This window comes from Spermophilus citellus (assembly GCF_964194105.1).
Source record: "Spermophilus citellus genome assembly, chromosome: X".
In the NCBI taxonomy this organism is placed as follows: Eukaryota; Metazoa; Chordata; class Mammalia; order Rodentia; family Sciuridae; genus Spermophilus; species Spermophilus citellus.
This window is the reverse complement of record NC_138190.1, coordinates 40,898,123-40,924,380: the sequence shown is the minus strand read 5'-3', so window position 1 is coordinate 40,924,380 and position 26,258 is coordinate 40,898,123. Positions and strand designations below refer to the sequence as shown.

The 26,258-nt window shown below is 42.7% G+C and overlaps 1 protein-coding gene and 1 pseudogene across 2 annotated transcripts in view; one reads left to right on the top strand and one right to left on the bottom strand.

Annotated features, from left to right (window-relative positions):
* The window catches only part of BMP15 (bone morphogenetic protein 15), a gene marked incomplete at its 3' end in the record, with an annotated part of 148,960 nt that extends 144,515 nt beyond the window's left edge, over positions 1-4,445 (top strand). Inside the window, 1 exon segment of the mRNA XM_081276874.1 lies at positions 4,230-4,445. Coding sequence (XP_081133000.1) covers positions 4,230-4,445 — 216 coding nt within the window.
* A 7,601-nt stretch (positions 4,446-12,046) lies between these two features.
* On the bottom strand, positions 12,047-14,642 carry LOC308639405 (annotated as a pseudogene). The gene is made up of 4 exons: positions 14,477-14,642; positions 14,227-14,434; positions 13,207-14,137; positions 12,047-12,193 (listed from the first exon to the last, which is right to left on the bottom strand). The product of its transcript is annotated as an uncharacterized misc_RNA (transcript).
* Positions 14,643-26,258: the final 11,616 nt, after the last annotated feature.

Genomic DNA, 26,258 nt, shown 5'->3' with positions numbered 1-26,258 from the left:
AGGAGGTTCTGGTAAAATAGAATTGATAGTTAAAAAAATCACATGATGTTACAAGTGCTTAGAAGAGGATAAGCAATTGAGATCCCAGGACTCCAGAGAGGAAATGGCTCAGGGCTGGGGATATAGTGCAGTTGGTAGAGTGCTTGCCTCACATGCACAATGCCCTGGGTTCAATAACCAGCTACACACACACACACACACACACACACACACACATACACACAAACACAAATGGCTCACTGTTTGGAGCAGGGAAAGGGAAGCAGAGAGAATGTTGGAAGGCCTCATTGAGAAGGTAATATTTAAGCTGGAACTTGGGAAAGGAGAAGTAAGAAGATTACATTGGCAGAGAAGTTCATCCTGATTTAGGAAAGAGAAAATAACTTGGTGTGGGAGGAAATTCATTCAACAAAATTTTTTAATATTTATTTTTTAGTTTAGTTGGACACAATAACTTTATTTCACTTAATTATTTTTATGTGGTGCTGAGGATCGAACCCAGGGTCCCACACTTGCGAGGTGAGTGCTCTACCGCTGAACCACAACCCCAGCCCCATTCAACAAATATTTATTCAACACCTACTGAGGGTTGAGCATACAAATGTGATTAAGACAGGCAAAGCTACTGTCTTGGAGCATGTGTTCTGGTAGGGAGATAAAGGTGCAAACAGTTAAGTTACAAATTGTGGCAAATGCTGTCAAATGATGAAATAAGTTTTGATTGAGAATAGCAACGAAGTCATCTCTTTCCATGGGGTTATGTGAAGGTACCTTTGAAGAGGTAACATTTGAGCTGAAGTCTATTAAGAAGGGAGACATGAAAAGAGTGGAGAGACACTTGACTTAGGTTTAAGGAACAATGTGTGCAAAGGCCTAGAGGGAAGAATGTCCTATTTGTGGCTGAGTCTAGAGAGCTCTGCAGAGAATGGCAGGATATGAGGCTGGTGAGAGGTGGGGTCGGAGGCCCTGAGAAGGGCCCCAGATTCCTTTCCTATCTGCAGCACAAAGCAGACCAAATCAAGTTTGTACTGATGCTATGAGGCTGAAAAGGAGGATGCCTACAATTAGGCCCATATCCCGGGCCAACTAGGAAGCATACTGGTGTCTTAGGGACCCTGGAAAGGATCCAGAAGCAGATGACAGACAGGTTCAGTCACACAGGATGTATGAGTCATTCCTTTCCCTGAAAACTTCTGAGCAGACCCTTCCTGGCTCTGAGCCTCAGCAACCCTGCCCTGCTTCAGGAAACTTGTGAGGTCAAGGTCTGAAAGGAAAGGGCAGTTCCTCACTAGACAGCCTGCTAGAGTTTGGGTTGGGTCCCTTTTCAGGCAGGGTGGAGCAGGTGTATGGGTGGGCCTCTTGGAAAGATTATTGTAAGATGGGAGTGTGGAATAACTTAAGAAAGCAAATACATGCCTGGCTTGGGCCTGTGTGAATGATGGCTAGCGAGTGCCCCAATCCTGAGGGTGTGTTAAGCATGAGTTAGAATCCATAGGGCCTAAAAGTATTCTGGAACATCAAAATATTAAAGAGTTATGCTAAATCCCCAGCACTATTACAACCCCAGACTTGTGGATTCAGTGGAGGAGGAAGGTTAGTGAATAATATATAAATTAACATGGAAATACTTACTCAGATGTTTGTAAAGGAGAGAGAGAAGACCTTTTCCTGAGATGACTGGTTTTGTAGTCTTTGCTCTTGACCTTTACCAGGAGGGGAAGCACACGTTGGGAACTCTGCAGGCCCAGCCTTCCTACCCTTTGGCCACTGGGTGTCAGCACAACAGTTTGGATTAAATCTCTCAATTGCTAAGGGGCATGTGGTTTTTAATAGACTTTCCAGCAAGCAAAATATTGGTGATCAAGGCCTTGTTGAGATGGTATTTAAACAAGTGATGATAAAATGCGTGGGGCGGGGCTGGGGATGTGGCTCAAGCGGTAGCGCACTCACCTGGCATGCGTGCGGCCTGGGTTCGATCCTGAGCACCACATACAAACAAAGATGTTGTGTCTGCCGAAAACTAAAAAATAAATATTAAAAAAATTCTCTCTCTCTCTCTCTCTCTCTCTCTCTCTCTCTCTCTCTCTCTCTCTTTAAAAAAATAAAATTAAATTAATGGGGTGAATGGAGAGCCATTTATAAAAAGGAATGGAAAAGGGAGAGATGGGGCGTTAAAGGAGAAATGGCCAAAAGATACTTCAGAAGCAATTTAAAAAAAAAAAAAAGTTTTGAAGTTGTAGATGGACATAATGCCTTTATTTTATTTATTTTTATGTGGTGCTGAGGATCAAACCCAGTGCCTCACACATGCTAGGCAAATACTCTGCCACTGAGCTAAAGATAATTGCCAAGAAGCAATTCTTTAAGTTGTTGGAAGACAGAAATGGCAAAAATAGGTGTCCCCACTAGTGATATAATTATTTTGTGGTGCCTAGGTCCTGGATTTAAAGCAATGACAAAATAGCACCCAATATCGAATTGTTGCCCCAAACCTGCATCTGTATAGTGATATGAAATAAGGACTCTTAAAAATATTTTAAACATTTTTATTATTTTTAGTTATACATGACAGTAGACTGTGTTTTGGCAGAATATACATACATGAAGTACAACTTATTCTATTTGGGTTCCCACTCTTGTGGTTGCACATGATGTGGCATTTTCCTGTATACAAATACAAGGCTAGGACAGTTATGACCAACTTTCTACTGTCTCTCCTGTTCCTCTCCTTCCCTTCCTCCCCCTTTGTCTAATCCAATGGACTTCTATTGTCCCCTCCCCAACCTCCCTGTGGGTTAGCATCCACAAATCAGAGACAATCCCAAGAAACCAAACGCCACATGTTCTCTCTGAAATAAGGACCCTTAATCCATGTATGTTTCAACATGTCTTTAGTCACCTTTAGTAGTCAATAATATAATTGATCTTCTAAACTCTTGTATGCTTGAGTTTTTCCCCTCAGTCTAGAAGTGTAACGTGATCTAAAAGTGAGACAAATTTCTTTCTTTAGTGTTTTATTTTTAATTTTCTTGGTGCATTATAATTATACATAATAGATTCATCATGACATATTTGTACAGGGACATAACATAATTTGATCAATTTCGTTCAGAGTACTTCCTTTTCCCTTACCTCCTCCCTCCCCTGACCAACTTCTTCACCACTGGTATAGTTTCTTTTCTTAATGGAAACCAGTTTGAGTTCAAATTTTAACTTTACCACATGCTGGCTGTGTGAACCCAGGACCTTACATATGCTAGGCAAAAGTGCTCTCACCACTGAGATACATCCAGCACTTGGGTGTGTGTCCTTTCACATAGCTTCTGTGAGCCTCAATTTCCTTGTCTGCAAAATGGGAATAATAAGTATCTCATAAGACTATTGAGGATTCAAGAGTTTATACATATAAAGCATCTTGTACATTCATAAGTGTTCAACAAATGATAGATATTATTACTTTGAGTTAATTTCAGGGCTGGTAACAGCTGTGCTTATCTTGAACAGTTTTGTGAAGGATTTTCAGACTCGGTATTCAGGCAAGACACTAATCCCCTGACCCTGTTCTGCCTTATGTGTGCAGGTTCCTGGGCTTTCCTCTCACACCAAAATGGGAAGAGTACCAACTGGTCAGAGCCACTGTGGTTTATGTCAACAACTCCACCTAGCTCACTGTCATTTATCCTGCCATGTGGAGCCCTGGGCCCCACAAAGCCCAACCAACCACTTTCCATCAGGAGGAAAGTCCTCAAAGCCTTCTCTGATGTCTAAAGCTTGGACAGAGATGGACACCACACAACACATTCAACAGACACTCTGGAATCACAAGAGTCACAGGGTCCTAAGACTCCACTTCATGTGTCAGCAGCAAAAAGGTAGCTCGCTTTTTTGGATTCCATTGGATTCCTGGGATCCAATGGAATGGTACTTCACCTTTGGACACTGCCTTTGTGCTAGTCTATTTCAATGACACTCATAATAAGTGGCCAGTGGACTAAACTTCCCAGTGGACTGCAGGAATTTTTGGAAAGGGAATCTTCCAAAAAAGGGTCCTGCGAGCAGGCAGCATCGTGTCTATGGTTTCTGACTCTTCCCAGGAACATTATGGGTCTGCAAATAATCAGTCTGCCAATAATCAGTGTTCCCTTGGTCCTTTCAAAGTCAGCTTCCAGCAGCGGGGCAGGGATCATTGGATCATTGCTCCTCGTCACCATACCCCAAACTACTGTAAGGGATCCTGTCCTCGGGTGCTACGCTATGGTCTCAATTCCTCCAATCACGCCATCATTCAAAACCTTGTCAGTGAGCTGCTGGACAAGAATGTCCCTTGGTCCTCCTGTGTGCCTTATAAATGTGTTCCCATGAGCATCCTTCTGATTGAGGAAACTGGAAATATTCTGTATAAGGAGTTTGCTGATACGATTGTTCAGTCTTGCACATGTAGATAATAATGAAGGAACAGCTAGCTAGGGCTGCCCATGTAATTGTAGAATGGTTGAAAATATCAGTGTGAAAGATATATGTGATCTTAAATCTATAGGTCCTATCCCTTGACCTAAGTATTGTTACTTTAGTCTCTTCCCCCATTTGTAATCTACTCAGTTGACAAGACTGTGCTGATACCAATTTGACCTAGTCAAATTTGGTCACTAGAACAAATCTGACCACTACTATTGGTCAGTACAATTTGACCACTAGTCAGAGCCCTTGCTGCTTGGGTAAGATGGTCCTTTGAAGATGTCCTATTTTGTCTTTTTAAATTTTTTTGTAGTTATAGATGGACAACATGTCTTTATTTTATTTGTTTATTTTTATGTGGTGCTGAGGATCGAACTCAGTGCCTCCTCACATGTGCAAGGCAAGCACTCTGCCACTGAATTACAGGCCCAGGCCTCTATTTTGTCATTTTTTTATTGTGACGTTTTCAAGTCACTGGCCCAAGCTGGTAGAACTTTATAAAGTATCCACCAAAGCCTGGGAAAGGTGGACTTTTGCTAGTGTTCAGCTTCTAAGGCTCTGGAAGATTTTTTTTTTTAGAGCCTGTTAAACAAATGCTTTATTAACACAAACAAACTACAAAGCACTAAGAAATTTAAATATCCATGTCATAACAAACGGGTGGCAATTCCACATCCAGGGTTGACAGAATGCTTGAAGGGGACTGCAGCAGATCAGATGCCCATGGTGACGACGGCATCTTCACAGGCGAAAGGGGGCCCAGCTGCAACAGCTTTTCAAGTCCTCTCTCCTCGTCAAGGATCATGAGAGGCACTCCACTCAAGGGGAGGTGAGCAATCTGATGCTCCTCAGGCAGGTCAAAACTCTCAAAATCTAAAGGATTGAAGCCCCTCCTATCTCCTGGAAATGAATGTCTCCTATCCAGACTGCCTGCTTCTATGCTCTTTCCACCTTCTAATTCTTAGACTAGAGAACTTTGTAGGTAACCGTCATTATAGGAATCTTCATGTAAACGTGTAGGGCTTTTCCTCTCAGCCTCTGCATCTGGGAAAAGGCCCACAGGGAAGCATCACCATGTCTTGAGCCGCCTTGTTCTGCCACACTTTCATGGTGATATTCAGCTGTCCTTGAGCTCTGAGGAACACAGCTGGCTCTCTGTAGATCAAGGCTTCTGAAACCGTGAGCCCCCAAATAAACTTTTCCTCCTCTAAAATTGTTCTTGTCAGGTCTTTTAGTGATAGTGGCAAAGCAGCTCACTGCCACACTGGCAGAATGGGGTAAGTTGTGACTGAAGTGATGGATTCTCTTTTCTTTTTGAAATACGGCTTTAGCTCAGCATTGTTTCTCAAATCTGAAGAGATCTCTACCTTAAACCTTCCTCTGAGAGGAAGGAGACATTCATGGTAGTGGAGGGGAGAGAGAGAGAGAGAGAGAGAGAGAGAGAGAGAGAGAGAGAGAGAGAGAGAGAGTATAGAAGATAGTAGTGCTAGGGTTTTGGTCAGATAATCATTCCAAACTTGCAGATGCCTCAGTTCTAAAGCAATATTTCCCAGCCAGATTTGCAGCAAATGAATTCATAAAATAAATCTCCATTTCCTCCCTATTTTAGTGTGGTGAGGATACCACCTCTGGCTGTGAAATCACACTTGCAAGCTTAACGATGCTTTTGAAAAGGTCATATTTGAAAGGTCACACTTGTTTTTAGGTCTCTCAAGGACTGTCCTAAAAGAGTGAAAGTGTCTTTGTTCTGTGTGATTCCAAAAGGTGAAGCTTGGACCATGAATGACAGAGAGCAAATGGCTTCAGTTCAACCTAAGGATGTCACCCACAGCCAAGACTTTCCAACAATGAAATGGACATCCTTAGAAAGGAGCAAGTTCCCCTATGACCACTGGAGAACAGGCTTCGAACACCATAGCACAGGTTCAAGAAATGGTCTTAAACTAGGTAACCCCAGAAAAGCTCTCCTCACTCTGAGATTCTCCACCAAGAATAGCATGAGTGTGAGTTAGGTGTGTCCTTTGACATTTGGGGGTGAAGGGCAGGCACTGAGAACAGCCCTTTCATGAAATTTCTGTGGTTCTTTATTAACTTTTCAGATATGGGTCAGCATCTTTTCCCCTGTGGTTCTGAAGAAGCCAAACTATAAAAACCATGATGTTCCCTCCAGTCAATCACTCCAGAGCTACCAATCTCAAGTTCAAGTGTCTCCTTTCTCTTTAAAAAAAATCCTGGGGAGGGGGTTGGAAAGAAGAAGAAGAGAAATCATTTTAATTATTTTAAGGGACAATGCTCAAGTGTCTTCCAGTTGGAGTTGAATTATTTTCTTTGTCCTAGGTTTTGGAGAGGGAAAACCAAGCTTGACCTCTTTCACTTCAGGGAGAAAAGTGGGGATCTCAACAGGGTGCCAGGTGCATTATGCATAACAGGTCAATGGGGCCTAAAGTGGTAGGTACCTAAGGGTTAGCCAAACATACCACCCACTGTTCTGACATTCTGTGTCTCTCTCTGAATGGATTTCTATCCCATGCCCCCGGATGCTCTCTACTTTTTAGGAGAAGGCAACAGTTGAGGAACTGAAGTAGTTGACATCTTTTCTGATTCTAGAGGCAAAGATGATGAGGGGATTCATCTACCAGGCTGGATTAAGCTTCTGAGAAGTACATCCCATGAAGTTCCCTTTGTGAATGTCAGGCCCTGGTCTGGGGCTGTGCCTGGTCTGTTACACAGCTAAGAAGGTCTCAAAGGCACAATCACTGCTCACGGAATATGATCTCTGCATCCAACAAAAATGTGAAATCACCACCAAATGTACTACTAGCCACGAGGCAATCTCAATCTGATAGTTCAGGTCTTCTTCTGAAGCCTCTTTGGGAACTTCTAGAAATAAGGTCAAAGTGGGGAAGGGAGCAGGGCTTAAAAACAGCTCAAAGATCATAGCCTGCCATTGTCCTGGGCTAAGGGCAGCAAAAAATATTAGGGTTTGTCTAATTCGTTTTCACAACATCTGTGATAATAAAGATGGTGAAGATATGCTCACCATCACTCTGCAAACAGAGACTTGGATGTCGAGTATGTAAAATGATACAGCAACTTCAGGGATATCAGTGCATATTCGGTGGAGGGAGGTGAATCTTTTTTCCCCTCCTGGCTACTCCCCTACCCACCCAATTTTGTTCCAGGGCAATAACTAGCTCCCACTTGCTTCACTGTGCCAGGTGGAGACACCTACCAAAAATGGGCCAGGACAATGACAAATGTGGAGGGTGGGCCCTTCTTCTGTCCTCCCCAATTTTCCTCCTTGTCTTTTCCCTGCATCCCCATCCTGGTTTCCACACTTTCTTTTCACCACCCTCAGTCAACCTTAGGACACATTCCTAAGAACTTGAAATGAATATTGGGACCCCATACTACAATTCAGCTACTCTGTCCATCCCTCCATCCATCCATCCATCTGTCTGTCTCTCACTCACACTCACATACATACACACACCACCGGAGGATACCACCTGAGGCCTCAGAGCAGCCCTATATGATGTACAACCATTGGTTTCAGAACCTTGCAAAGTTCAGCCATCCTCCAAGGGGTCTCTTTATTCCAACGCAGGGAGTCAACTTCATGGATGACTGTCTACCCTGTAGAGGAGGAACCCTGGGTAACAAAAACATGATTAGTAGAGTATCTCTATTTCATCCAGACAGGCTCCCTGAGTTAATGAGGTAGTATATAATACTAACCAAATGAATTAATAATGCCCAGGGCATGGGCCCAATTCCTTTGTGTGTCATATTTCTCATACTCATTAGCATGATCTCACTAGAAATGCAACATATGGAAAATTCATAACGCCATCCCTTAACACTTAGGATAATCACTATTATACTTTTAACATTTCCTTTCTTTGTATCTTGATTTTTCAGGAGACTATACAAGTCTCCATAAATCAGTAAGCAGAATGCCCCACATTTAGGGAAATCATAGGAGCTAGTAGGAACTGATGATTCCCCCAACGTGATCATTTCCTGGTCCAAAGGTTCTTCCATGACAAATATGAGTACGCACACCCCATGCCTTCTCTAACTATTCACCTTTTCTCAAATCCCTACTCCCCAGATGTCTCTATCTCAAGGATGACACGCTGTGCCAGACCCAAATCATTTTGTTTTTTTCCTCATACACCAAAGTAGATTTGCTGACATTTTCCACCATGGTTCTTGCATCATCTGTCTCTGTGTGACCCAAGTGATATGCAGTCACCAAAATAGTCCTCTCCTCTCCCCTGAGCCCAGACTCCATCATGGTATACCCACAACTCAGTCCTCACCTAGGAAGACATGGAAAGCATCACTGGGCTGGGAGGCTGATAGGATGGATGTATCCCTGAATGTTTTTACCCCCAGCTCCCTCACACACTGCAGTCCTACCAGAAGAATCAAGAGATTCTCTGAGGGGAAGAAAACAAATGGACTTGGAGCCTGCCATTGATTCACTGAGTCATAGATCTAGGCAGCCTCAATCCCTGACTGCCTACACTGTGGCTCTAAGAGACCAAGGAAACAAGGACCTGGAATCACATTGCAAATAGTAACACGGTATGCAAATGAAACAAGTCATCTTCCCCACTCCTGGGAAGTACTTCTGGGGAAAAGAGGATGAGAGCTAGCATAATAAGTTTGGCTATTAGACTGTGGGGGTATCATTTAAGGCCACCCATTTGAATTTCACTTTAGACCTGGGGCTGCTTAGGCCCAGGATTTCAGAACTGTAGAGCGACAGAGCAAGGATTAGAAGTCAAGTTTTCAATCTGCCAATCCATTTCTATTTGTATTCCCTTCCAGTCCATTCCCACCAGTATGTGCAGACTAAGAAGGCTATTTTCAGGGAGAAAGCTATATTGTTCTGGAGCATAAAGGAGAACAAAACTAAGGTGGAAAATGGAAATGGGATTCATGAAATATGCCACAGAGTGTCTTGCCAAGAAAAAATTACAGGCAACCATTGCACTGAAAAAATACTTTACCCTTTTCTATAATTCCAGGGCCAGTTACAGCTAGCTCTTACTTATAGTAAAAGCTTTTACTTACAAAAGTCAGGTTATTTTGGGAAGAATGGGAGAACTGATTTTACCTCCTGGATATACTAATCCATGTAATAATGAGTCTTCACATAATAGGGGTCAACACTACATTCAGCAGAAAGCAATCATTAAAAACACCCTGTGTCTCAACATATGAGGCACTTCCTCAACAGCTTGCCAAGAAAACCCTCATCTATCCTCAAATAATCCCCCAGCCAGATCACACACTTAGGCTGCCCCTCAGGTTGGGTCAGCCCTGGGAAGAACAGAAAAATGACCTCTCCAAGACAGGTCATCTGTGGAAATTCTGTGGGTAGAGGGAGGAGGAAAGAAAGGGAGGAACTGCCAGCCCAGAGAGGGCCGCATATCCCATTGTGACCTTGGTAGAAAGAGAGGGGAGACTAGTGATTAGAAGAAATTCCTGAAGGCTAGGATTTGGGGTTCCTCAACCTCTCCAAAGTGGGTTGTTTGAGGCTGGGGTGTGGGTGTGTGCTATTTTTTTTTTAACTGTATTACTCCAAAGAAGGATGGACGGAGAATGAAAGAGCATGATGGTTGGTGACAAAGGCATTTCAGGCTGGTTAGAAATACATGACAATTATGAAGGAATAGGGATGAAGATCTGGGCTAGTTTGGGGAAGCTAAAGATCCCAGGGGTCCTTGCCAATGCTCCAAAATGTTGTCTCAGCATACCTCAGACTGCTCAAGCTGACTGGTACCACCTAGAGCAAACTCCAGGGTTGCCCCAAGGCCTGAAGGACACCCACATCACAAGTTTACCAGCAGCTCCATGGAAGGCTACAACAGCAGACTTGGTGTGTGGGTGTGCGTGTGTGTGTGTGTGTGTGTGTGTGTGTGTAGTTGTATTCCCCAAAACCCTGCTGACACTGCAACATGAAAAGGCCAAAAAAAAAAAAAAAAAAAAAAACCTTCTAGCGACACTGATCCCAGCTGAGGAGCCACATCGCCCCTCCTGAACCCACATCTACAATCTCAGTTGTAATGTGAGTGGTTTGGAAGGAGGAGAGCTATTTGAATATTTAAGAGATTTGAATATTTAATAGAAACCAAAACAACAAGAATCAGATCAAGTTCCTGAGGTTCCTTCACTTGACAATCTAGTGCCTCAGGGTGAGTGGTCCTACAAGTTACTGTTCCCAGTAACAGCCCCCGCTGCTCCCACCCACTACCCTCACTCCTACTCGGGGCGGCTTGCTTTGGGGTTCCTCAAGCACTCAGGAGAGCTACTCTCTCCTGTCCTCCGCTGCAACTTGGCTTCCAGCAGATCACTGCCTCCTAAAACAAACAAACCCTGGCGGCAGCGGCGGCAGCAGCTCCAGCACAGCTGCGCTCCATGGCGCAAAAGTTTCCTCCACACTTCTCAAAGTGCAGGAAATCTCGCCGGCGCTGGGACAGGACTCTGGAGTGAGGGACAGGCCGAGCCCAAGTGGCGGCAGCAACGCCCCAAGAGCTGAATGGATCTGCGCGTCCGGCTGTGGGAAGTGAAGCTGACGAAAGCCACCCATGCCTCATCTCCGTTGCCACACCGGACGCCTGGCCCTGCAACCTGCCTTGGTGGGGCGGCCGGCGAGGGAGCCAAGAGAGCTGCCAAGCTACACTGCCTGTGCCTGCAGCCCCTCGCTGTCCCACAGGGGCATAAGGGCCTCCAAGGAGAAACCCCCAACAGCCTCCACTTCCTCCAGCCCAAACCGGGGGAGTAACCTCCCCGACGTGGGAGAGCAAAAGCTGCTCCAGCGCCCCCGGAGTGTGTCTGTGCGCAAGCCTCCAGCTCCGGGCCACCAGTGCTCTCCTCCTTGCTCTGGCCACTCTTAGGAGATGTCTGCGCCTGGGCTGCTGGCACGACTCCTCCGTGCTGCTCACGCCCCTCGGATGGGCTTTCACCCCGACTCGGGACCAAGTCTCACAGCAGATCGGAGGGCCCATCCCGCGGAGCTGCGCATCCACTTGCCCATTCAAAGTTGGCCGCCGCTCGGGCAGAGCCGCAGCCTTACCTTAGACACTGTGAGCGGCTCGCAGTGTTCCAGACCCCCCTTAAGGGTGAAGCCCCAGGGCGCGCCCCCTTGCAGCTGCACAGGGACGTACTGGAAGGACCCAGGCCGGTTCTCCATCCTCGGCTCGCCTCAGGCGCCGCCGGGCTCCTTTTCCGCGGGGGCTACTTGGTCTCCGCCCCCAGCAGCTCCGCCACCATCGCCCTCCAGCGCTGCGCCACCCCGCACCGCCCCGCTCCGCCTACTCTCCCGGCTGGAGACGCTCGCTCGCTGCCCGAGCGCAAGGAGGAAATGACACGGAGCTGGAGAAAGGGGGAGAGAGGGGGAAAAAGGAGAAGGGAAAAAAAGAAAGAAAAGAAAAGAAAGAAGGAGAGGCGGAGGGGTAGCGCGTAATGGACCAGAAAACGGGGCGATGGGGCGGGGCGGTCACTGGGACCTCGCCTATAGGATCGCCGGAGAGGGGGGACGAGGCGAGGCCTCACATCAATTGTTACATTGTTTCATTCAAGCAGCCCCCTCTTCGGTCCTCCTCTTCACTGCAGGCTCCCCGCCCTCCAGCCCGCCGGGGCAGGGGAGCTGAACGTCCTTAGTGTGGATGGCCCGCGCGGCCGAGTGGACTGGAACTCGGGTTTCCTGATGTGCCTTTTTCTTCTGAAGGTCCCAAGAACTGGGTCCTGGGAGGGTTAACAAGGCTGCTAATTTGCCTAGAGCGATGGAAAGGAAAGTAAGCAGGCCAGGGAACACAGTGGGGCTGTGTGTGTAGGCTGCCCTGTGTGTACGCGCTAGGTGTGTGGGGACATTAGGAAACACTGCCCGGGAGCATAGTCTAAATAAAGGAGCACTTTGAGGATGCCCCCTGCCCGAGCTCAGCCGCACCCTGGCTCAGCGCTGGCGTCTATGGGTAGCACTGTGCTTGTGCATGTCCCAGTCTCTGGAGGTCCTGGCACAGCCTTGCACTCGCCCCACTGAATGCCCAAGCCAGGAATCGGCAAACTTTATGACTAGTAGCATTGTCTCTAAACAAACCTACAGGAAAGAGCATCCATTGATATGCTGGCCAATTAATAATGTTGTGCCTTTGGGAAGAATCAGCCTTTAGATAGGGTCCCAAGTGTATCTGTTCGTGCTAGAGCCTGTTGTGTCTCAGCTGGGCTTCAGATCAGACCAAACAAAACAGCCACAATAACAGCCTCCAGAAGAGAATTTCTTACTGAATCTGATGCTAATTTCTCAACCTTGACCTGGGCAGGTCAATCTCCCCGTGTTCTCTCTATGGCCACATATGGGCGGTGAATTTTAAAGGACCTCACCCTAGCAGGAAAAGTGTTGACAATCAGTTGTGACTCAACCGGACGTCCTCACTCTCTCTTGCTTGTTTAGTGTCTTTCTGGGTTCTTGTGCAGCTTCTTTCTTGTGGCCAGCAAACACACAGTGGCCCCTTCCTTCCACAGAGGGCTTTCTGCTTTATATTTTAATTTTGATTCTTTTGGTGCTGGGAATTTAAACAGCTTGTTGATTCTTAATTGTAGGCTAATTGTATGCTCACCTGTGACACAGCATTTGCTCTGACCTAGCTTGAAACCAAACTTTTTTTTTTTTTTTCCTTTCTGGGATAAGATCTCTGTGATGCCATTCAGTAGAACTCAGCATGTTTCAGCCCTAACATATTCAAAAGAATTTTTCTTAATCTGAGAGTTGTCTATATCAATTGTTTCTACAATCAAATCAGAAAGTGACAAATTCTCAAGGTCTCTTGTGGGAGAAGCTTTATGAAATGCCAAAGATGACAGAGATCCATTTGATGTTAATTCTGATATTCCAGATCCATCTTATGTTAATTCTGATATTCCAGTAGAAGACTGACAGTGATTTGCTAGCTATGACAGGGGAAAGAATCCCAAACTTAGATCCCTAAACTGGCAGATGACTGGTTACAAAGATCAGATAAAGTAAAGTATTGGCTTGGATGGTTTTCTTTGTGTTCCTGAAAGAGTTCAGCTTTTACATTGGGAAAACTGCAAACTGTCATTTTTTAAAATGCAATTCTTGGCACTCTGTTCAACTAAAGAAACATTTCCAATTTCAGTCATTTTACTAGGATTTAGATTATCACCAGTTATATTTTCCAATGAGCTATTTAAGTGCAAAGGATTATTTAAACTTCCCAAGATGTTTTGTACTGGAATGTTTTGGAAATCAGATATCAAACTGTTTTGAATAAATAAAGAATCATTAGCTGTTGTGCTCTCTATCATTAAAGGTCTTTAAATCTGGTATTCCTTTGAAAGCAAAATCATCCTTGGAAACACATTCAGATGCATGAGTTCTTAACAAATCACCATCTAGATTCTCTGAAAGGAGACTTTTCAAATCATTTGTGGATGATGATCTGCCTTTTGGCTGACATTTATAAGAATCTCTTGGCATATCATGAATTAGGTCAGCTAATGAAACCTCTTTTGTTAACTTACACGATTCTAGTTTCTTTTCATTTTAGGTCTGTCAAGTTTCTTTTTCCTGTGAAGTAAATAGTGACTTGGTACAACCGAAGAATTATATGATCTATATTTTGCTACTGGGCTTTTACTGTCTTTCCTGTAGATATTGCTCTCTCACTCTTTCCCTTCAAATTCTGCATGTTATCTTGTTCCAGTACCATTGACAAAGCCTTCTGCACATCAAACTTGTTCTTCAGAATTGCTTCAATCAGTACTTCATTGCCAAGTACCTCTCTCATGCGATCAAGGCACGAATAAAGACGAGCTTGATCAATTTCACTTAGCTGATGGTTCAAAAGAGAACTGGAAGAATCTTTCAGGTCTTCATAATCATACTCTTCTACAGGCTCAACAACTGAAGGCTTGTCACGTCGTGAGTAAATAAATTGAGCAGCTATTGATGGTGAAATACAATAATCATTCTCTACAGACTAACCATATCGATCATCATCTTCAAAATCTTCATCGTAGTTGTAGCCTCGGATATTCTGATGCCAGGCCAAGGCAGCAAGCCAGGGCGTTTGCCACAGGACCTTCAGAAACACCTGGCTCAGATACTCTTTAGGCGCCAACTGCAGCCTGGAGACCACTTTACGTGCCATCTTGACTTCCAGCAAGCCTCTGTGCCAAGCGCCTGCGCATGCTCAACGTCTTGTCCTGACCTGCGCAACTGCAACCTCTCCTAAGGACCCTTTTGATATTCTAAAGAAAGTTACCAGCTCTCTTGCCCAAAGGCCACAGCTAAATACATAGAGGCCCTGGGGCTACAGAGCTCAGTGGCAGAACATTCACTTGCCCCGCAGGCATGAGGTGCTGGTTCCATCCCTGGCACCAGAAAAAAGGGGCCCCTCCCCACCAAAAGAAAAACACCACCAAAAAAAACCCACTACATAGTGTTCTGGGCTGGGACTTAGAGAACCTAGCTGCAAATCTTGACTTTAGTAAAAGGCAAGGTATATTCGTGTGTGTGTGTGTGTGTGTGTGTGTGTGTGTGTGTGTGTGTGTGTGTTGAAAAACAGCATGCTATTGATACCGCTGTTGACGGGTGACGAGTTCTTGCTTCCCCGATGTTGAAGAATAACACCAGAAAAGCATGCCGAGGCAAGGTCAGAGTAGAAATTAGAAGTTTATTAAAGGACAGCAGAAAAGGCTTCTCCCGGAGGAAGAAGGGGACCCAAGAGGTGGAATCCGTGGAAGTGCGGTTGTTTCCCCTTTTTATAGTTTTGGTGATGGAATGTAGGTTGGAAGGCCCGAGAGGTGGGACACTTCTTTGTGATGGGCTATCTTTAAGTTTGCTGGGGGCTGTTCATTAACACTTCTTTGAGGTGGACTTTGGCCTAGGGCCTTTTCGGGACTTCATTAACATTCCAAGAATTGTCCTATGTTTTCCCTGAGTCATTCCCAGCATGGCCTCCATTTTAGATTTCACTCTGTATTAGACCCGATTTACCTAACTACACTGACTACCTAACTTTAAATCTGGCTTCACTATTTACCCTCATACACTTGTTAAGTATACAGTATAGAATATAAACTATACGCACATTGGCATGCAGAGCACGGCTCTAGAACTTTCCATCTTGCCTGATGGAAACTCTACTCACTGCACAGCACCTCTCTGTGTCCACCTCCCTCAGCTACTGGAACCAGCACTGTAGATTCTGCTTCTGTGATTATAATTACTTTAGATACCTTGTGAAAGTGAGATCATGTGCTCTTTCTGCACCTGGCTTATTTCACTTAACATCGTCCAGGTTCATCCATGTTGTTGCAGATGACAAGAGTTTGTTTTCTAAAGCTCTGTGCATGTGCGACCTTTTCTTTATCTAATTGTCTTACGATAGGCACTTAGGGTTTTCCAGCTTTACCGGTGTGTAATCAACAAATAAAAATGTATACATTTACAATATACATTATGATGATACATATATGTGCACATCATGAAATGATTACTGCAATCAAGCTAATTAAAATCCATCACCTCACATGGTTACGTGTGTGTGTGTGTGTGTGTGTGTGTGTGTGGTGAGAACACATAAGATCTATTTTCTTAGCCAATTTCAAGTACATAATATGGCTTATTGACCATAGTCACCATGCTGTACATATATCTTCAGAACTTACTTATCTTATAACTGATAGTTTGTACACTTTAAGGCAGGCATGGTGGCACATGTGGGTAATTCCAGTGACTTGAGAGGCTGAGGCAGGTGGATCACAACTTAATGAGACTGCATTGTTACTCATGGGGAAAAAGGTGGGGATATAGCTTCATTGGTAGAATGTCCCTGAATTTAATCCCCAGTACTGAAAAAATGTATCTTTCACCCATTGCTCCCTGTTCCCCTGCAGAGCACCCAGCTCCTAGCAACCATTATATTTTTCCTTTTGGGAACTGGATTATTTTAGTTTCCACATATAAGTAAGATCATATAGTGTTTGTCTATTTGTGCCTGGTGTATTCCACTTAGCATAAAATTCCCTGGATTCATCCATGTTGTCATATAAGTTCTATATGTTTGTCTTTGTGCCAATACCATACTGTTTTGATTACTGTAGCTTTGTAATACGTTTTGAAGTCAGGATGTGTAAGGCCTCTAGTTCAATTTTGGAGTCCTTTATATTTTTAGAAATTTTTTTCTTCTGCCCAAAATGCCATTGTGATTTTAATGGTGATTGCATTAAAACTGCAGAATGCTCTGGGGATACATTGAAATAACACTTATTCTTTTAAAGAGCTTTCACATTTACTGAAAAATGGTTTTGTTACAAAATGTAACAGTAGCTAGCTGTAGTGGTACTAGCCTCTAATCCCAGCTATTCTGGAAGCTGAGGCAGAACAACGGAGTTCAGAGTTGGAGGCCAGCCCGCATAACATATGCTACATAGTAAGACCCTGTCTTTTACCCAGGGATGCTGAACCACTGAGCCACATCCTCAGCCCTTTTTAATAGATAGAGACAGGATCTTGCTGAGTTGCTTAGGGCATCACTAAATTGCTGAGGCTGGCTTTGAACTCACAATTCTCCTGCCTCATCCTCTGAGCTGCTGAGATTACAGGCATGCACCACTGCACCCACCACAAGACTCTGTCTTGAAGAGAAAGAGGGAAAAGAAAAATAGGGAGGGAAGGATGGAGAGAAAAGAAAAGAATAACAGTATTCAGTCAGTGAGTTCAATTTGCTCTACTTGTCTATAGCTCAGTGCTATAGCACTTGCCTAGCATACACAAGGCCCTGGGTTCAATCCCCACCACTAAAAAAATAATGCCCTAGATTTTGAGAACACTTGCTTAGAGCTATGCTCAGTTCAAGACATTTTTCATAAATTACTGGCAATGTGAGTTTTATTAAGTTTGTTTTCCAAGTGAAGGGACTGACCTAGGAAGCAGTAGAACCAGGGTTACAAAGCTGAGAGCCTAAAGGAACATTCTGTGGTAACTTGATTATTCATGTCTCTGTCATACTCTCCTCTTTTGCAGGGGAAACAGGGAGCTGAGGTCCTCCACTTTGCCTGCCTCACATTTCCATCTTTGAGGACTTCTGCTAGAATAACTCTCCTGGTCTCTCTCCCATCCTCTCCCTTCACGTGGTCAATGAGTTGGCAAATTGGTGTAGCTAAGTGGAAGACTACTAGGAGTACATTATGGCTATCTTTCTTTCTTTCTTCTTTTTTTTTCATGGTTGTTGTTGGTGCTGAGGATTGAACCCAGGAGCACTTAACCATTGATCTACATCCCTACCCCCCTTCCCTTGTTTAAATTTTATTTAGAGACAGGGCCTTGCTAAATTGCTTAGGGCCTCACTGCCGCAGTCTGGCTGGGCACAAAATCACGAGCCACTCACAGCCTTGTAGATTCAAACAGCAATTCTTTATTCCCGAATTCACACCGGCACTCTACACACGTTCTGGAGAAATTCACGTTCTCAGCAAAATCCACGTACTCCACCAGGCTCCGAATCCCAAATACTTTTTGAATCCCACGAGAACTCAATGGGAACTCAAGGCGCCTGAGGCAGCAGGATATGCCCTATTCCCAGCAGGGTACACCTTAAACCTGGAACCGCCCTAAACCTAAGGAGCAGGATACTCCCTAATCCCAGCAGGATACACCCTAAACCTGGATCCGCCCTGGTCCTTGAGCAAGGTCACCTTACATGCAATGTCACTGCAAATGACCTGAGTCTAAGACAAGCCCATTTCCACAATGGAGAGTCCTTCCTTAAGCAACATGGGGTAGGCTGACAAGAAAATTTCGATGTGTCATTCCTACTTGGCAATGGCTCTCAGCACCTCACTAAGTTGCTGAGGTTGGCTTTGAACTTGTGATCTTCCTGCCCCAATCTCCTGAGCCACTGGGATTACAGGCATGTACCACCACACCTAGCTATGCCTACTTTCTGTTCTCGAGACTAAAAGGCTCAGGAGTCACTCCAGGTAAACTGGGCTAACTGGGCTGCACAAAATAACCACACAAGAGACACAAATACCTTTTTCTTTGGGGTCGCTATGATGGCTCCTTTGATCTTTTTTTTTTTTTTGAATCATCATAAATTTTGTCTATCTTTAATATTAGTGTAGTTGCAGTTTATTTTATTTTTTTAACCATGATTTATTTTTTTAATCATACATGACAGCAGAATGCATTTTGACATATAATACATACATGGAATGTACATACATCAATCATAATGTCTATTTTATTCTGCTGCCCTTCCTATTCCTCCTACTCCTCCCCTCCTCTCCCATCCTTTCTCTCTATCCAATCTAATGTGACACACTTTTTTTTCTTTTTCTCATCACAACATCATATATGTATTCTGTATAACAATGAGGTGGCTTCTCTGATCTTAAAGGTCCGCAGGAAGAGAGAGAGCGAGAAGGTATTCAAATGAGGCAAGGGGTCAGGTTTCAGGGGGCTGAGTATCTTCATGAAGTCCACTGTCAGCAGGTTGACTGACACCTGGGTAGGCCATACCTAAGGGCACAGTAAGAGGAGGGGACACACACAAGGCACTTCCATGGAAGATTCTATCCTAAACAGGGCAAGGGGTTATATCACAAAGGAACAGGTGAGCATAGCTTCACCCATGGGGCTGCAGCAAGACACACCCACGCACGAGACACCGACCCTCGGACCCAAGAAAGGTGCGGGAAGCTCTGCCACATTTCTGTGACTGAGCGCCTCAGCACCCAGCCAGGGAGTGTGACTCAGTCATGTGCAAGGTTGGTCTCCCACATATCCCCCCTTTCTTAATATGTAAAAAAAAATGCAACTGGGAAATTCTATCTTTCAGTCACTTGACTCTTGGTCCAAGGTCATCACGATCTGCTATTGAAACACAAAAAGAATTAGTAGAAAACATATCATCTTCATAACACAATCAACTTGGAAGATCCTGGTTATTATTATTACTCTGCCAAACACTCATCAGAAGATTCTTAATCTTTTCCCAATTTTATTGGGAAGCATTGCATTTAGCCATAGAAACATAGACATTTTCATTGGCATGGCATTTAGGCCTCTCCATAAACCACAGAGCAGAGGGCTCATTCACATTATTTATTACATTGTCTTCTAGAGCATTATTACTTAGTTCTCATCCTTTCATCAGCACTTATCTGACCATGAAGGATTTTGGAAGTAATTTAAGTCAAACATTAAGAAAATCTATACATTGTAAGTTTTAAGATATAGTCACAAAGGCTGCAATTGAATAAGAAAGGAATAATATTTAAATTAGTCACTTCAGGGATTATGAGATCAGCAGTTTGCCTAGGTCTGGTTAATTGACATACATCTGTTTGAAAGCCTGAATATTAACCTCAGCATATTATAGCTCTGAAATATTAGCTGGCAATAACTAATGACACAATACGTTGTATTCTTACAGGCTACAGGGTATTTATCATCTTTTCTCTTAATTCTCACATTTAAGGAGTTTATTAGGTTTGTCAGTAATGTAAATACTCTTGGAAAAATCTATTTTAATAATCTTTCCAACAATTGTCCATATAGGTAAATGTAGTCTTAGTCGCTAAAGTCCAGCATAATTGGCTGGCTTAGATTTCTCATCTGCTGTCTTGCATACATTCCTGTCACTGGTGTGCTCAATTAGTTGCTCGGCTACCTCAGTTGGGAGGTGGGGGTAGAGATGCAGAATCAACATACAGACTCCGGGAGCTAGTGAGAACTGGCTGGTGACAAACCTCAAGTCGACATCCAGTAGCTCAGTTTCTTTTTGGAATGCACACAATTGTTATAGGGTTCGAGTGGGGCATGCCTGTCAATCACACATAAGCAAAATAATATCCATAAGACAATCATCTTCTGCCTAATGTAACCACACTGTGAGGAAACTCTAAATATTGCTGTCATGGTGGAAAGCAATCTGGAAGGGTTTTTGTCCCTAAGGGAAGGTGCTTGCTGAGTCTGGGATTTCACACCCTGAAGCCCCTAAAGCAGAGAGACATAGATAGATGAAGAGGAGAGTAGTGCTAAGACTCAGGGCATGATCCCTCATAGAGAACTGGTCCTTAGTTGGTGTTACTTACATCTGGTCCTTAGCCGACATCCATACAGATGTGGGAGAATCTGTTATTCCAACACTGTCTTTTTCTCAAAAGATACTTCCAGACAGTCTGTTTACCATAGAATCAATATATAGGTATAACTGACCATTACAGTCAGGACAATTAATCTAGTTTCATGGGTGGACTTTCCAGTCCACACTGCAAGACACATTAAAAGTGGACCTGGGAAATGGGTCCATACAAATCTTTTCATAATTTTTACTTACCTGACAAGCTCGTGAAGCTGCATGGCTATAAACTCTGTAGCTGGAAATTGACCTTCTTGTGCCAGATTTCTCAGTCATTATCAATGATTACTGGTTTAAACTCTCCTTTGAAATCTAATATAATTTAATGAAGCATGTTCAGTAACATTAATACTCTCAATATTACAATTTAAGAAAAAATTTAAAAATATTTGTAAAATCTAGTGTCTCTCTAGGGTCCTGTATTCCCCCTTTTCTTTATTTAATAAAATTGAGTAAAGACTTCACATAAGTCATAGTATTATCAGTTTGAGTTATAGATTATAGTACAAGTATTTAAATAAGAATAGATTTACCTTTTATTATTATTTTTTTTAAATTTAGACTAGTTGATCCATCTTAACAATTTAGAAAGAACTCTCAATCTCTTTTTGAGACAAGGTCTCAAAATATCTCTATATTTTAAAATATTATCTTTTAAATATCTCTTAAGTATGTCTTAATAGTCTTTTAAAAATATGATTAAGGTTATTTCCCAGTGTAGGGAGCAGTATATAAATCTTACTGTATTTTTATAGATAATAGGTCTAGCCAGAGAACTTACATAATATCAATGAATTTTTAAAGTTTGTAACCTTTATTGCTTAAAAATTAACATATGACTTTTTTTTATTTTATTGTTGGTTGTTCAAAACATTACATAGTTCTTAATATACCATATTTCACAGATTGATTCAAGTGGGTTATGAACTCCCATTTTTACCCCGTATACAGATTGCTGTGTCACATCAGTTACATTTCCATTGATTTACAAATTGCCTTTCTAGTGACTGATGTATTCTGCTGTCTATCCCATTCTCCACTGTCCCCTCACCCCTCCCCTCCCCTCCCCTCCCCTTCTCTCTCTCCATCCCCTCTACTATAAATCGTTTCTTCCACTTATATAATTTTTCTCCTACTCCTCCTTTCCTCTTATATGTAATTGTGTATAACCCTGAGGCTCACCTTCCAATTCCATGCAATTTCCCTTAACTCTCACTTTCCCTCCCGCCTATCATCCCTGTTTAATGTTATTCTTCTTCTCCAGCTCTTCGTCTCTACCCTGTCCTTGGTTACTCCCCTTATATCAAAGAAGACATTTGACATTTGTTTTTTAAGGATTGGCTAGCTTCACTTAGCATAATCTGCTCTAATGCCATCCATTTCCCTCCAAATTCTATGATTTTGTCATTTCTTATTGCAGAGTAATACTCCATTGTGTATAAATGCCACATTTTTTTAATCCATTCATCTATTGAAGGGCTTCTAGGTTGGTTCCACAATCTTGCTATCGTGAATTGTGCTGCTATGAACATCGATATAGCAGTGTCCCTGTAGCATGCTCTTGTTAGGTCTTTAGGGAATAGACCGAGAAGGGGAATAGCTGGGTCAAATGGTGGTTCCATTCCCAGCTTTCCAAGAAATCTCCATACTGCTTTCCAAATTGGCTGCACCATTTTGCAGTCCCACCAACAATGAACAAGTGTACCCATTTCCCCGCATCCTCGCCAGCACTTGTTGTTGTTGGACTTCTTAATGGCTGCCAATCTTACTGGAGTGAGATGGTATCTTAGGGTGGTTTTGATTTGCATTTCTCTGACTGCTAGAGATGATGAGCATTTTTTCATGTACTTGTTGATTGATTGTATGTCCTCCTCTGAGAAGTGTCTGTTCAGGTCCTTGGCCCATTTGTTGATTGGGTTATTTGTTATCTTATTATCTAATTTTTTGAGTTCTTTGTATACTCTGGATATTAGGGCTCTATCTGAAGTGTGTGGGGTAAAGATTTGTTCCCAGGATGTAGGCTCCCTGTTTATCTCTCTTATTGTTTCTTTTGTTGTGAGAAAACTTTTTAGTTTGAGTAAGTCCCATTTGTTGATTCTGGTTGTTAACTCTTGCGTTATGGGTGTCCTATTGAGGAATTTGGGGCCTGACCCCACAGTATGTAGATCATAGCCGACTTTTTCTTCTATCAGACGCCGTGTCTCTGATTTAATATCGAGCTCCTTGATCCATTTTGAGTTAACTTTTGTGCATGGCGAGAGAAAGGGATTCAGTTTCATTTTGATGCAAATGGATTTCCAGTTTTCCCAGCACCATTTGTTGAAGATGCTATCCTTCCTCCATTGCATGCTTTTAGCCCCTTTATCAAATATAAGATAGTTGTAGTTTTGCGGATTGGTTACTGTGTCTTCTATTCTGTACCATTGGTCCACTCGCCTGTTTTGGTACCAGTACCATGCTGTTTTTGTTACTATTGCTCTGTAGTATAGTTTGAAGTCTGGTATCGCTATACCGCCTGATTCACACTTCCTGCTTAGCATTGTTTTTGCTATTCTGGGTCTTTTATTATTCCATATGAATTTCCTGATTGTTTTATCTATTTCTACAAGAAATGCTGTTGGGATTTTGATTGGGATAGCATTGAACTTACAGAGAACTTTTGGTAATATCGCCATTTTGATGATGTTAGTTCTGCCTATCCATGAGCAGGGTATATTTTTCCATCTTCTGAGGTCTTCTTCTATGTCTCTTTTTAGGGTTCTGTAGTTTTCATTGTATAGGTCTTTCACCTCTTTTGTTAGGTTGATTCCCAGGTATTTTATTTTTTGGGGGGATATTGTGAATGGAGTAGTTGTCCTCATTTCCGTTTCAGAGGATTTGAACATATGACTTTAATTTGGAGAATCTCAGTCCTAATAAAATGTTCTCTTAAATCTCATATAATTATCTAACAAAATATGTAAAAATCAACAGTGTCTCAGTGTCTTAGAATCAATCAAATTTAGTCTCAAAGGACAATTGTCAAAATTGGGATCTAAGTTAGTATTTTAAAAGGTTGGTCTCCCACAGCCTACCTTTCTATTCCCTATCTTCCAATACAGTTATACTCTGAAATATGTATATATGTGTGAGAGAGAAAGTGTACTGGGATTGAATCCAGGGCTGTGCATGCCAAGCAAGTGCTGTACCACTTACCTATATCCCAGCTCTTCACTGATATTTTTATTCTCTATTTCTCTCCTTCTTGTGTCTATCAATTGGTTCTGAATTTGAGAGTGGAAGAGAGAGACATTATTACTCATCACTACCCCCACATGTATCTGCCCAATCCATTTTTACTCAGACTGTGTGTCTTTCTGTCCACTTAATCTGTTCCCTATTGTCTCCTGAGTGTCTATGTGGGACTGTTCCTGAATACACACTGATTGCACCTCTGATTGCCTAGATGCCTCCTTTGTGTTTGTACGTCTGTATGACAGGAAGTGTATGTGGGTGTTAGACCCAAGACTCCATGAGGTCCTAAGGGGAATTGATCTGAATATGGGTGGGAAGAAGAGGGAAAGAGAATGAAGGCATGTTCCTTGAACTTGGATTTAAGGGTCACTTTTCCATAATTATAATGATTTTTGTCCTTCTCTACCAGAAGCAGGCTCTATCTGGAAAGACTGCTCAGACCCATTTATTTTCCTTTTCTTTTAAGCTGGGGCCAAAGACTTCTTTCCTCCCATCTCTGTGCCAGCAGGGTCAGAAGTAGAAGAATAGTTGCTATTTCAGAACCCCTTCTGGTTCAATGATTGTTTGCAGATTGTTCACTGAACAGGGAGGTCTCAGTTTTTCATAGGCAAATTATCATATTAGAGAAATTTAACCTGTGTTTTGCAGTTGTTATTTAGTATCCTGTGACACATACTTCTACAATACTTTGGTCAATTTTACCAAGTTATCTTAATCATATCCTTGGGGAAAAATAGGGTGACTCAGGATTACAGTCTCTATTTTATGGATGAAACCAAAGGTAGACTAGGTTCATTGCTTTGCTAATCATCCTTCCAATGCTTCCTTGGTAATTTGAGTGTTGGTGCATCAAGACTATTCCTAGGCCAGTTGACTCTTCAGGTAAGAGAAAACTCAGATCACTCTTTTGAGGGTTGGGGCTTAAAATCATTATATTTAAGAGGCTGGGATTTAGCTCAGTGGTTAGAGCACTTATCTAGCTTGTGTGAGGCACTGGGATTGATTCTCAGCACCACATATAAATAAATAAATAATAAAAATCCATCAACAACTAAAAAAAATAAAAATAATTATATTTAAGAAGCCCAGTTAATTATAAATGCTATCTTATAATTAATGATTATTAATATTTACATTACCCTGAAAGGTAAGCTGGAAGTAGTACTAAACTAATATATAAATATAAGCCAGCCATGATGATACATGCTTTTCATCCCAGTGACTCAGGAGCCTGAGGTAGGAGGACTGCAAGTTCAAGGCCAGCCAGAGAAAATTAATGAAATTCTGTCTCAAAATAAAAAAATAAAAAGGACTTGGCATGTAACTCAGTGGTAAAGCACACCTTGTTTTATCTCCCAGTTCCAAAATAAATAAGTAATTATATAACAAATATTGCTAGCCCAGGAAAAGGTCAAAATTCCAAAGGGAATGACTTTCACTTTCACACCATTGTAAATTGGGGACTCTCTATATTCTACTTGGGTAAGACAGAAAATAAGCACTGAACATTGTGACTAGGTAAATTATATAGTGTATTGGAATAAAAGTAATAGGTGATGGGAAAAAAAATAGAGCCCGGCACAGAATGCATAAGTGGTTTTTTTTTTTGTTTTTTTTGTTTTTTTTTTTTTTGGTGTTTCTTTACAATCTCAAACAGTTTTCCAGGAGAGACCTAACTGAGAAGGTGGCATTTGAGGAATTTTTTGAAGAAGGTACAAAGGCCCCCAGGCTAAGGATCAGCAAGGAAGACAGTAGGGCAGGAGCAGGTGAGCAAGGGGAAGAGTGGTTGGGAAATGAGAATGGAGATGTAAGAAGTTTGTAGATTAAGGATTTCTCCCAGTCTTTGTATAAGGACTTGACATCCCAAATTAGATGGGACCATGCAGCCTTGTAAGCAGAGGAGTGACATGATTTTGAAAGGTTCATTCTTGAAGCTAAATTGGGCCTAGATTTCAGGGCTCACAGGTGGAAAGCAGGGGCACAACAGTGGACCATTCCAGTAATATATCCAGACCACTCTGTTAGTGAAGCAGATCTCCTTAGAAATAATATCAAAACATGATCTTATGTTTTTTATTGATTTTGGTGCTGGGAATGAACACCAGGGCTTCAGACATACTAAGTGCCCAACAACTGAGCTACACCCTACCCCCAAAGTGTTAGTTTTTAGTCTCCTCAGTTGGATCTATCAGACTATTCTACTTGGATTTCTGGGGCTCCTGTTTCTCCCCTTCTCCATTTACTCCACCCTGCTCAACAATTATCTCGACTCATCTGGATATTTCTCACAGGGAGGAGATCTGGGGCAATGATTAGTTTTTAGTGGAGAAGGAAATAAGAGTCTAACATTGCAGATTACATGAGAACAACAGCAAGCTCCTC